Source organism: Poecilia formosa, unplaced genomic scaffold (assembly GCF_000485575.1).
Source record: "Poecilia formosa unplaced genomic scaffold, Poecilia_formosa-5.1.2 Scaffold15, whole genome shotgun sequence".
NCBI classification, from domain to species: Eukaryota; Metazoa; Chordata; class Actinopteri; order Cyprinodontiformes; family Poeciliidae; genus Poecilia; species Poecilia formosa.
Genome location: NW_006799954.1, coordinates 3294287 through 3307273, shown reverse-complemented (window position 1 = coordinate 3307273; position 12987 = coordinate 3294287). Strand labels below are relative to the sequence as shown.

The 12987-nt window shown below is 39.9% G+C and overlaps 2 protein-coding genes across 2 annotated transcripts in view; one reads left to right on the top strand and one right to left on the bottom strand.

Annotated features, from left to right (window-relative positions):
- Positions 1-5362: 5362 nt before the first annotated feature.
- mrps6 (mitochondrial ribosomal protein S6) lies at positions 5363-7644 on the bottom strand. Its single transcript, XM_007546256.2, has 2 exons — positions 7144-7644; positions 5363-5466 (listed from the first exon to the last, which is right to left on the bottom strand). Exon 1 carries the CDS (start codon positions 7512-7514, stop codon positions 7182-7184), a length of 333 nt encoding a protein of 110 aa, XP_007546318.1. The 5' UTR covers positions 7515-7644; the 3' UTR covers positions 5363-5466; positions 7144-7181.
- A 309-nt stretch (positions 7645-7953) lies between these two features.
- The window catches only part of nolc1 (nucleolar and coiled-body phosphoprotein 1), a 7402-nt gene continuing 2368 nt past the window's right edge, over positions 7954-12987 (top strand). The window contains exons 1-11 of the mRNA XM_016668555.1: positions 7954-8193; positions 8453-8508; positions 9604-9742; positions 9834-9954; positions 10046-10146; positions 10257-10282; positions 10346-10431; positions 10702-10842; positions 10916-11005; positions 11098-11577; positions 12074-12981. Of these exons, the coding sequence (XP_016524041.1) occupies positions 8083-8193; positions 8453-8508; positions 9604-9742; positions 9834-9954; positions 10046-10146; positions 10257-10282; positions 10346-10431; positions 10702-10842; positions 10916-11005; positions 11098-11577; positions 12074-12981 (2259 nt within the window). The 5' untranslated portion in view covers positions 7954-8082. The remainder of the gene's footprint in view (positions 8194-8452; positions 8509-9603; positions 9743-9833; positions 9955-10045; positions 10147-10256; positions 10283-10345; positions 10432-10701; positions 10843-10915; positions 11006-11097; positions 11578-12073; positions 12982-12987) is intronic.

Below are 12987 nucleotides of genomic sequence, written 5' to 3'. Positions count from 1 at the left end.
TTATTGCTCAGCCTGACTCCTCACCATTTAGAATTAGACTTTATTTATTGTCATTGTACACTACAACAAAATTAGTAACTGAATTATTGTATTTACTACTTGCATTCACCATGCAAGTAGTGAATACAAGAAACTCTCTCCCTTTGTCTCTCTCTATCTTTCAAAAATCTCTGATTTTTCCACTTTTATTTTAATTTCTGATTATTTTTTTTTCAGTTTTGTCACCACAAAATGCACTCTTAAAATGCCCATTATTTAATAAGTGAAAAGGATATATCCATTAATCAAGTTTATTTGTATAGCACATTTCAGCAACAAGGAAGTTCAAAGTGCTTTCCATCAAAAATACATAAAAATACAAAGTCATTGAACACTCAGTCATTGTAGTCTAGTATTCCTAAAATTTCCTTTCAGGTAATTAATATTTATTTCTAGAATTGTACTGCTCAGGGTTGCAGCATGTTGGAGTATCTTTGTACTTTCACTGAAATTAGAATTTTGAATTTGAATTAATAAAGAACCATGCTTTTAATTCTGAAACTGTCCCTGGCTGCAGAATGCAAGTTTGTACTGTCACTGAACAGATGACAGTCTGATGATGTCATATGTCATAGTGATGTCACAAAGTCTACTTCTGTGATGCCAGTTCTGAGTCACTTGAATGAACTGAACTTCACTGCACTTCATTCTACTTTGGATCACAGTGAAGTGTACACACTGAATTGAAACCAGTCTGTGAGCTGAGTTTCTTGGATTGACAGGAATTAGACATTTCTGGATTTAACTTAGATCTGCTTTCCGTGTAAAGACCCTTGGGATTCTGGTTATTGTGAAATACTTTCACTAAAAAAATGGATAGAAATACAGTCATCCTACCATCATACTGTTGGTATACAATTCAGCAAATGTCAAGAGCACATAATCTTGTCAGTGAAAATTGCCAAAAGGAGTTTGATCGTTTGCGACCACAACTTAACATTATGGAGGCAAAACGCACTAAACACGTAGCAAAGAAAGACGCAGAGAAACTAGCAAAAGAGCAAGGATTTGACTGGATTGCTGAACAAGAAAGGATGTTCAAAGAACAGGAAAATCGTGCCCTAATTGAAGACAGCAAATACAGAATTATGCAAAGAGACAAGGCCGTGGAGAATTTTAACAGAGAACTCAATAAACAAGGGATAAAAGAATACAACAAGGTGTTGGCGGCATATCAACGAGACAAGCGGGCAGTTGCACGAAAACTTGCAAAAGAAAGTGGGGAGATCAATTCTTGGAACAATGCAGCCGATGAACGCATTAAAAATGACGCTATTAAACGGAAACAGAACACAAGGGCTGACGCCGACAATTACATTGGCCGGATGCGTGAAAATAAACAAATTGCAGAACAGAAACGATTACTTGCACGAGAGGAGACAAGGCAAATTATGCTCCGAGATGCATACCTAAACCAAAAGGAAAATGAGGACAGACAGAAATGGAGGGAAAGGGAAAGGAATTGCATTGCGCAAAATGTTTTAAGGCCCAAACTCTCCAAAATGGAGCAGGTGGCAAAATCTCGCAAGGAGGACCCAGTGAATTGGGGGGATTTTCTCTCGACCTCTAGAAATCCAGAAAAACATAAGGCCGACAGATTAAGAGAGACTCAGATGAAGATACAAACCGTGTATGACAAACTGGCAGAGATAAAAAATGAGGAAGCTTCCAGGTTGGCTTCAAGAGAAGATAGAATGAGGAAAGTCGAGGAACAAATGAGGATGAAAGAAAAACAGCGAGCAGAGGAAGAACAGCAGAGGAAGACTGCAATGGAAAAATCTGTTTCGAAAACAAATGCTTATTTAGCGAGAGAGAAACTAGAGGGGAAACAATCCGACAAGGAGAAGAACAAAAAACAGTTGTATGAAATGAGGGAGGCTGACAAGTTGTATGCAGCTGAAGAAGAAAAAAAGTACCAAGAAAAACGACAAATCACCGTCGATTGTTCCATCTTCAACCTTCGAATGGCAGCAGAGAAGCGTGCCAAAGAGAGATATCAGAAAAATATGGACATGGAAGAACAGCGGAGGCTTCATCACAGTTTCTCTACTGTTTCAGATCCAATTAAGGAATACATGAAGACTGAACTGCAGAAGGCTGAAGACAGGGGGCTGGATGTACGATACATCCAAAGCAAATTTAGGAAACCCAAGCCACCTCCCAAAGTTGGTGATTCTTGCAGGGTTTTAAACATTTGTCCCAGTTATGACACTTGTCCCAGTCTTGACGCTGGTACCAGTCTTGACACTAGTCCCAGTTTTGAGCCAGACCCGGCAAATGTCGTCAAAGTGCAACATGCACGTATAATAAGGCATGCTCAAATGCCAAAAAATGGCTTTTTGCCACCTATAACTTCCAACACTCCCTGCAATTGACTATCTAAAGCAGTGGTCTCAATCTGCAGTCCTCAAGACCCAGAGTCCTGCAGCTTTTAGATGTGCCCCTTGTCCTACACACTTGAATTAAACGGCAAAACTGCCTCACTAGTATGCAGTCAAGCTCTACAGAGCTCTGCTGATACGCTAGTATAGGAGTTAGGTGTGTTGAAGGAGAGAGACATCTAGAATTTCAGGACCGGAGTTTGAGACCACTGCTCTAAAACTTCCCCCAATTGTACAATTTAATCTCATCTCTTCATCTCTTGTCTTGTCTTCTCATCTCGTCTTTGTCTATTCTGTTGGTTCTCTCCGGGTGCTCCGGCTTCTCCTGAAGTCCACAAACATGACACTTAATTGATCTCTTTAAATGACCCCATCACCATAGATTCTGTTATGTTATACAGTATGTATAGAAAATGGGTGGATAATAGAAATCAACTTGGATACAAATTCTATACATTTTTTACTATTTTTACTATAATATTTTTACTATTAATACAGTAAAAATAACAAAATCTCCCCACTATGGAATAGCCACCTTAATGTGTGCAGCTAAGGGTCCCCAAGTCCAGTCCTCAAGGGCTACCATCCTACAACTTTTAGATGCATCTCTGCTCAAACACACCTGGATCAAATAAACTGCTCGTTACCAGCCTATTTCATAGCTGAATAAATGCTGGTGATGGTTAAATTGTAGCAGAGATGCATCTAAAAGTTGCATCTCTGCTACAGAGATGCAACTTTGCATCTCCTCCAGACATTGAGGACTGGACTTGGGGACCCCCAGGTCATACTATAAGCAGGTTGGTAGTTTTTATAAAATACAATAAAATAAGTCTAAGTCTCTATGTTCAACAGTATACCTGTATCTGAATACTCATTAGATGCTTAAATTTGCATACAAAATCCCTGTTTGTTATTTTACTGACTTATTTTCATTTATCTATTTTAGACATGGTCAAAATATCCTGGTTAAATAAGCCAATATTCCCCACCCTTCTCAACAACCTCTTTAGGGTTATATAATTGACAATCAATCAACTCACCTTATTAGGTCCCCAAAAGGCAATTCTGTTGTAAAACTTAGTGGGGACAGCCAACGCATTCATACAAACTTTTACACAGCAATTGATGAAACAAAATAGGAAGGTATATCTGACGAATGTCGAAAAATAAAATTAGTTAAAGAACAAATAAAAACATGAGCTAAAATGATACTGGACAGCAGCAATTCGACTGCAATTTAAAGTTAGGGCTAACCTGGCCATTGCCTTCCTGTGCTATTCTGCTCGATTCAAATCTGGTTTATAGCTCAGTCTTGGCTTTCTCCCATTAATTTGGATTTCTCCCGAATTAATATTAACAGTCATCTTGTTTAGCTTAACACTTAAGAGTGGGGGTTGGCTATTTACAGCACAGGTAAGCTTCTTAACTTGGCGCATTACATATGTCACAGCCAAACATAATACACAGCTCTGCATTACGATGTCACCAGGTGACTCAGAACCCTTAAGTCACTGAACAGATGCTTAGACCAGATAAATGTGTGGATGTGCCAAAACTTTCTTCAGTTGAATAGAAACAAAACTGAAGTTATTATCTTTGGACCTAAAAAGGGACGGTCTAGAGCAGGGGTGGGCAATCCTGGTCCTTGAGGGCCGGTGTCCTGCAACTCTTAGATGTCTCCCTGGTCCAACACACTTGAATCACCTCCTAAGTGCAGTCAAGTTCTCCAGAGTCCTGCTAATGACCTCATTTTTTGACTCAGGTGTGTTGAAGTAGAGATGCATCTAAAAGTTTTAGTTTTGCCTTGAGGCTTGGAGTTCCCCACCCCTGATCTAGAATCAATGCACAGCTTCAGTTATTACAATTAAAAACCAGCAATCAGGCTGGAGAGTAGTGATGAACTCTGACCTGAACCTTCAGAGTCACATAAAGACAGTTACAAAATTGGCCTTCTATCACCTGAAGAACATCTCCAGGATTAGAGGATTAATGTCTGAGCGAGATCTAGAGAAACTCATCCATGCGTTTTATCTTTAGTCGCATTAATTACTGCAACAGCGTCTTTACAGGTCTGCCTAAAAAAATCAATCAGACAGCTGCAGCTGATCCAGAACGCTGCTGCTGGTGTTCTGACTAAAACCAGGAAGATAGAGCACATCACTCCTGCTCTAAAGTCTTTACACTGGCTCCCTGTGGCTATGCATATTTTTAAGGAATAATAAAGACCACAGTTTCAAACTTAACACTACAATACCATTAATGTATAATTTATTGGAATTTGTATTTTTTCATCTTGTATTGTTTCTTTTCATTCATTGCTCCTCATTTCTTCATGTAGCTTTTACATCAGGAAAAATAACTTAATAAATAAAATGTTGGGTATTTCTTGTACCCTTCTCCCGTAATATGTCTTTAGACGTCACAATTGAACCATGTTTTACTCACTACGGAAAAAATACATGCTGTAAATGTCATAAGAAACGCACTTGAGCAATCCCCTTGCTAAAAAAAATTTAATAAAAAATACATATTTTTTTATTATTATTCTATTGAGGTCCAAATAAAAACCTCATTTCAAAACAAAGGCATATCTTAAAAGTACATCTACTTGGGTGTCACAGTTATGCTTTTTAAGGTGTGGCTTTCATTAAAGCTTCACAACAACTGCCTGGCAACTTTCTTGGAAAACCCCAAGCAAAGTGTGGTTTATAAATGGCAAGACTGGTTTTCTTGAAGAAATTCTGAGGCAGTTTTTTAAAAAATAATTTCTTAAACAACTGTCATCTTGTATGGATTGTCTACTAACATAGTCATAGATTTACAAAAAAAACTACCCACAGCAAGTCAAGTCAGTGAGCGTGTGAAAACATGAACAGGAACTGCCATCACATGGCTAAAGATCACATGGCCCACACTGTCTGCAATGAACTTCAATCAGAGAAAAGGGAATATTAATTTATTTCATTACATATACAGTAATATCACATCCAGCAGCTATGGGCAGGTCAGCAGCATGTCGTTCCGTCCTCACGAGCAGCGAAGCCTGTGTGTGAAACAAATATTACACATAGTTAAAGAATAATAATCAGTACAGAATAAAGTAACAGCAGGTAAAGAAACATGCAAACATTTCTGTGTAAACCTGTTTCTACAAGTGATTCAAAGAGAGCAACATGTTTATTTATAGTGCAGCACAAGAACTGCTTATTCTCAACAGCACAGGATGATAAGCACATCTATATTAAAACTGTGCAAAGAATCTGATGGAGAGATGTGGCATGTAAAAACACAAACAGCAACATGTTCTCCTTTATGGCCTAATTAAGAAAACATCTTCCTGTTTCAAAAAGAGACATTAGGTTTTCTCGCATTTCGCCATCACGTTTCTAAATCTGTCAGAGCTGAGATCATGTCTGCTTAGTGAGGCATAAAAGTCAGATGAAACAGGAAATGCTGAGTAAAATAGTCCATATTGTCCCCTTCTGTTTTTCAAACAGAAAAATGTGCTTTTTTATAAATCAGGTAAAACTGCATCAATACGTATTAATGACTGGCAATCTCAGTTTAAATACAATTAAGCATGTTTGATCTAAAAATATGCATTTAGGTTCATTGTCTTTCTTATTTTTGAAGAATGTCTCCATAAAGTTAGGCTGAAGGTAGAAGACGAATAAAGCTTGAGCATAATCTTCAAGGCCGCCGTGTTTATATTGAACCACCTGCGAGTCAGTTTCACTCTGTCTCCCACACTAAAGCTTTTCAAAGCATCTCCAAGTAGAAATTACATTTAGAAAGGCTGTTAGCCTTGTACAGATGTTTATATTTTGATCAGCTTCAGAAGGAAAAATCTGGTAGATCAGGATACAGAGCTCGACACGATTAATCCCGGAAACCGTAACCACAACCAAAGTCACTTCTATAAACATTGTTTTAATAAAAAATGTGCTGAAAGTTCCTTGATGGAGGTGGTTGAGGAATTACAACATTATTCCCTATTTATGCATTAAAGCAAACATCTATTACTTTTATTTAACTTTGACTAAACTCAAAAGAAAGCACAATGAACATATTTATTGATCTATTTATAGATCAAAATTAGTAGGAGTTTTAGTTTTGCTGCATTAGAATGAAAAAAATGAACAAAAATCTGATTGTTTTGTATTTAACCTGTCGATCACTGATCTGAGCCTATTAATGGGAACTTGGATAATCCCAGGGATAAGTAAAAAATATCATAGGTTTCACTCTATATTTTTACCTCAGTTTATGAATCAAATATGAATAAAACATGTATGTTAATTGTTACATTATCCCTTCTCTTTAATGGATTAAACATTAACCATTAAAGAGCAGTGTAACTACTGTAATTTGTTTTTTTAACTGTTTGTCATAACTTGAGCATCTTATACCAGTTCAAATTTGAATTTAAGAATTCAGGGAACATGAAATAAACACAGAATAAAAATATTCCAGGAATAATTGAAAACAAAATGTTCCTAAAAAAATTGAATTATTCAAGGTAGAGTTGTTATTCAAGGTAGGCTACCTTTTGGTGGAGTTTGGTATTGATTCGATACCAAGTAAATACATGGCAGAAAGATACCTATATCCCACACCTCTATCTCATACTAGAGTTAAATCTTTCCACCTGTCTTTAATAGTTAACATATACACAACTCAAATTAATCACTGTTTGTTGCTGCTATGTGCAATTCATCACCTGGGTTACTGGAGAGATATAAAAAAAAGTGAATGACGTTATTGTGAGGGGCCACAGCCGCTGCTTTTGGGCTCCTGCTCTTCCTTCTTCAACACCGTGGGTCTCACCACGTCCACGTCACGGTGCAGGTGGTTCAACAAGCCGTCGAGGATGCTCGGAGCACAATAAAAGTCCACCAGAAAGTAAGTCCCTCTGCTGTGCCTCTCGTTGTGTTTTGTTATCTTGTAAGGCAGCAGCCTCTCTCCCATGTTCTCCAGGTTTCTCACCACCGCGCCGCGTTCCATCAGGGTCTCAACCGTGCGCCGGACGGCGGCCGCCGTCTCCGGTCGCTGCATCGCCTTCAGGATCAGAGCCAGCTCGTAGCGAGGCATGGCTGCAGTGAAGTGGTCCTCTTTTCAAGATTTCAATCTGGTTAACAACAAGTTGGGGTCATAGCAGTGAAGGCGACCATGTTATGACACGAGGGACACGGAAGGACTTCAGAATCACGCATGCGCATAACCTCCAAAAACCACAACTAATTATAAAAATAAAAATTGAGTTTGGAATATTATATCAAACTAATAAAAATATATATCTAAGTAAAATCCTACAGTAAGAATATGTACCTATTGGAATAAAAAAAAATATTCAGTGACATTCTTTGAAGTTCGGAAAATAAACTAGCAGTGGAGGTCTCACTCTGTCCGCAATAGAAAAAAAGATACTTCAAATAGAAAAATAATTAAAGGCATTTTACATATTATATTGAATGTAAAACACTGTTTGATTTATTTTATTACCACATTGTCAGCAAGAACTGTTACCAGTTTTCTGAAAATGCTAAGTATTTTTTTCCTAACGGAGGCAGCCATCGCCTCAGAGAGTAATCTGTTTACGTCATCATGAGGCGCCTGCGCGCTTCTGTCACTTCCTCTCTGTCCTAGGAGCGTGGTAAAAATGGCGGAGCCAAACTCTGTCCCGAGTGATCTTTATAAATGCGTTTATTCGTTCCTGCTGGAGAACAAGTTCACCAAGGCGGCTCAGCAGTTCCTCAAGCAGACTAAAGTTGTAAGTGTCTCACTTTGAGCCATCTGTTGTTTTGCAGGGAGAGGGTTTATAACGTAACTGAACGCACAGGTAACGTGGGGGGCCCGGTGAAATTAACAACACGTGCAGCTGTGTTGTAATCGCCACCTGTTTCAGAGAATAATGCATTAAATGTACTTATTTGTGAAAGTATAAAGAAGAAACGAGTCGATATGTGTAGTTGTGATTGAGACAGTTCTTTGAGATGAAAGACCAAGATATATTTTCTTGCTTCTTCCAGATTCCACAAGATCAAAATGAAGAAAGTCTGGTCAGCATCTACAACTTCTGGGTGAAGTCAGTTCCCTTTCATTTTTACACTCTTTTTCATAAGTATTTCCTCTCTACTGAAAAAAAAATGATCATAGATGATACTGGCAGTATCATTAATAAACTCTATTTTTTTAAAATATGGTAGAAAATTGCTGGTGCGCCCTTCATTTTTAAATGTATTCCTTATCAAGAATGCTTGAATAAAATGCAATTGTTTTCCCGTTGCATGCTTCAATGTACGTTTGTGTCACAATAAATAAAAATTTAGTTAAAATATGTGGTACAAATAAAGCACGTTTGTTTAATTTTAATGACATTTGTAGTAAAAATCCAAACAAATATTTTCCCTATAAATTTAAGTCTAAGTAAATAAATTTTAATTCAGAAATTGTATATTATGGCCATATTATGACTTGACAGTCTTCCTGCAGGTTGTCATTGACACCATGTCTATCTCGCTTGTCAAATTAATGAAAAGCGTAGTGGAAGGAAAAAAGTATGGCATGAATAACCACAGTCTTTAGAGCAAGATGAAGCAAAGCCCATTTCAGTTAGAGGAAGACAAAGTCAAGAGCCACAAGCCTCAACTGTCACTATTATTTTTCTGAATTTTGGGGGTTTTGTTGGCACTAAATCGACAAAATTAGCAGAAAAAAAGACTTTTAATATATGACCATGTAATGTTTTGAAGTATTGCATTGAAAATCTCTTGTAATCTATCTGTAGCTCGATGTGTAGACTTGTGGACCTGAGGATAAGACGTTCTGTTTGAGCGTACTCCAATGGTTATATTTGGTGATGAGTCAGATGAGATGGAGTTGGAGCACCACAGGGTGCAATGCTATTCTTCATGTATACAATGAATTGTAGAACCATTATGATCATTTTAAACTATTTAACAATACAGAAAATACTAATGTGGTAGCTTTAATATATTACAGATAGAGTGAATTTTTTAAAAATTCTATTTCTTACTGATTTTATTAATGTGTTAAAATTCTGACTGTTTTGCCTCTTCCAATGTTTGAACTTCGAGCAGCAGGAGATGGTGTAAATTCAAGATTTCCTGGTGAATAATCTAATTTGTTAGGAGTAATGTCATTCATTTTCCTTGATAAGGTCTCCTGAGGCCAGGAAACGGAAAGCAGCTTCAGCATCAGTTAATGGACCTTCAGCCAAGAAGGCCAGGCCCAGCGCAGAAAGCTCCAGCAGTGAGGACTCGAGTGACTCCGAGGAGGAGAAGAAAACTCCTGCAAAGGTGGGAATCAAAACCTTCATTCTGAAACTCAACATTTTTGCAGGATTTTCAACTGCACTCAGTTTCTAAAAATGAAATTTTACGTATGCAGACTGCTCTTAAGGCTGCGCCTGCTGCCGCACCGGGTAGCAGCACGAGGAAGAAGGACAGCAGCTCTAGCAGCGAAGAGTCGGACTCTGAAGATGAGCAACCCGCCAAAGCTCCTGCAGCGAGTAAGTCAGAAGACGGCAAGAGTTAAACCTGTTAAACAGCATAAAGCTTATAATGAAAATGACTTTACATGCATTTTGTTTTTGATAACAGAAGCTGTCACAGCAGCCAAAGCAGCTGCTTCTGCTAAGAAGAAGCAGGAGAGCAGCAGTGAAGACAGCTCCTCTGACTCTGAGGATGAACCACCAGCAAAGGTAAACGGGGGGGAGGGGGAAAAGTTTTCCAACCATGATTGCAGAAATGTATTGAAACATGTAATAATGGTTTAGTGTGTGTGTGTGTGTGTGTGTGTGTGTTCTGTAAGGCTCCTGCTAAAGCTGCAGCTCCAGTAAACAAAGCTGCAGCTCCAGTAAACAAAGCTGCAGCTCCAGGAAACAAAGCTGCAGCTCCAGGAAACAAAGCTGCAGCTCCTGCTGAGTCCAGCAGTGAAGACTCTTCATCTGAAGATGAAACTCCACCAAGCAAAAAACCCAAACCAGGTTTGATTTTGTTTTAAAGTTTTTAACTTTTATGTACTTAGAAATAACACCAGTCTGTCCATCCATCCATGTTTTTCTTCTATTCCATCATCTACTTCTTTACAGTCGATCTTTTGCAACTTCCATATTAGAAGCCCGACCGCTAGAGACATATCTGTAATAAATCGATTGTTATAAACTCTATAAATGTTGATTTGAAAAAATGTAAAGGATGTTTGTTCCTGCAGTCCCTTGTGACCTGATTGTAAATGTCCACCTCTGTCCTGTCAGGACCGTACAGCGCCGTACCTCCGCCTGCCTCCATCCAGAAGGCTCCTGCTGCAGCTGCTGCTAGCAAAGCCAAGGCCAGCGAGTCCTCAGAGAGCAGTGATGACAGCAGTGATGAAGAGGAGGAGAAGAAGAAGGTGGCTGGTAAGTTTTTCAGCTTTCTCAGTCTGACCTGTCAAAGGATTTAACTAGTGACTAAATGGTTAAATAATTACAGTAAAACCTGCTCCTGCGAAGAAAACTGCCGCAAAACCTGCAGCGACCAAACCTGCAGCAAAGAAGCAAGAGTCCAGTTCAGAGAGCTCCGGTAATGATCCCAGAACCCAAACGTTTTGTACTCTGGTTCATGTGAAGCTCAACAGATAAAATACATTTTTGCCTGTGTTTATGTATTCTTAGATTCAAGCTCAGATGAAGAAGAAGCCAAGAAGCCTGCGGCTAAAGCTACCCTGGCTAAAGCTACCCCGGCTAAAGCTACGCTGGCTAAAGCTACGCTGGCTAAAGCTACCCCGGCTAAAGCTACGCTGGCTAAAGCTACGCTGGCTAAAGCTACCCCGGCTAAAGCTACGCTGGCTAAAGCTACCCTGGCTAAAGCTACCCCGGCTAAAGCTACGCTGGCTAAAGCAGAGGACTCTGAGGAAGACTCAAGTTCAGATGAGGAGGAAGAGGGGGTGAAGAAACCTGCAGCAAAGACGCCTCCTGCCAAACCTGCTGCTGTTAAAGCTGCTCCTACTAAAGCTGCTGCGCCCATCACACCTGCTAAAAAGGATTCCTCCTCTTCCTCAGAGGATTCCAGCTCAGAGGAGGAACAGAAGGCGGTTAAAAAACCACCACCTGCAAAAACCGCTGCAGCAAAGAAAGACGAGACCTCGAGCTCAGGTAAGGCAAGCCGGAAAGGAGCAGATTAGATCTGCAACTAATGATTATTTTAGTAATGAGTTATTATTAAAATTGGCACATTCTGCTGCTGATGTTTTTATTTAAGCTCTTAAACTATTTTATACAATGTCAGAAATGCAGTAAAAGAGGCAAATGAACAAATAATTTCCTTTTAAAATAAACATTTTATTTCCCTCAGTGAATCTGCTCTGGGTGAAGCTAAAACTATGAGGCAACTTGAAGAGTTTCTGGTAGAACATATTTACAGACAAAAGGCGTTTTTATCTTAAATTTATTATGTGTATATATATATTTTGTACAGATTTGGCTTAATTACTGCTCTGAGTGTGTTTTTCAGCAACTTGCATTTTTAAAAATCTGTATAGTCCAGTTAACAATGAATTGATTTCTTAATTATTTATCAAGCCTTAATCATTTCAGCCATAGAGCATTTCATGTCATCCTGGTTTTGAATGCAAATGTTTTGTCTCCTCAGAAAGCAGCTCTGAAGATGAGGCTCCAGCAAAGCCGCCCTCTAAGGCCGTGACCCCGAAGACCCAGCCTGCTGCCTCTAAACCCCCCGCAAAGGCAGCAGAAACGAGCTCAGACTCGGAGGATTCCTCTGATGAAGAGGACGAACCCCCGAAATCTAAGCCAGCTGCTAAGCCAGCTGCTAAGCCAGCTGCCGCTGTCCCAAAACCTGCTGCAAAGCCTGCTGCAGCAGCAGACAGCAGCTCGGACTCCGACTCCTCCTCTGAAGATGATGAGCCGGCGAAGACCAAACCAACAGCCCCTAAGGTGGCAACGCCAGTTTCAAAAGCCTCAACTCCTGCAGCCAAACCTGCTGCAGCAGCAGAGAGCAGCTCAGACTCTGACTCGTCAGACGAAGAAGAAGAGCCGGCCAAGGCGAAGCCAGCGTCAAAACCTGCAACACCTGCAGCCAAGGCAGCTACCCCAGCCTCAAAGCCTGCAGGAAAACCTGCAGCAGAAAGCAGTTCTGACTCTGACTCTTCTTCTGAAGATGAAGAACCAGCCAAGGCTAAACCAACAGCAACAAAAGCATCTTCCCCAGCCTCAAAGCCTGCAGCTAAAACTGCAGCTGGAGCATCGAAGCCTGCAACACCTGCAGCCAGGGCAGCTACCCCAGCCTCAAAGCCTGCAGGAAAACCTGCAGCAGAAAGCAGTTCTGACTCTGACTCTTCTTCTGAAGATGAAGAACCAGCCAAGGCTAAACCAACAGCAACTAAAGCATCTACCCCAGCCTCAAAGCCTGCAGCTAAAACTGCAGCTGGAGCATCGAAGCCTGCAACACCTGCAGGAAAACCTGCAGCATCCTCTGAAAGCAGCTCTGACTCTTCTTCTGAAGATGAAGAACCAGCCAAGGCTAAACCAACAGCAACTAAAGCATCT

Bases quoted from the DNA above. Each gene is read 5' to 3' on its own strand.
- mrps6 (XM_007546256.2), bottom strand. From the start codon at position 7,514: ATGCCTCGCTACGAGCTGGCTCTGATCCTGAAGGCGATGCAGCGACCG.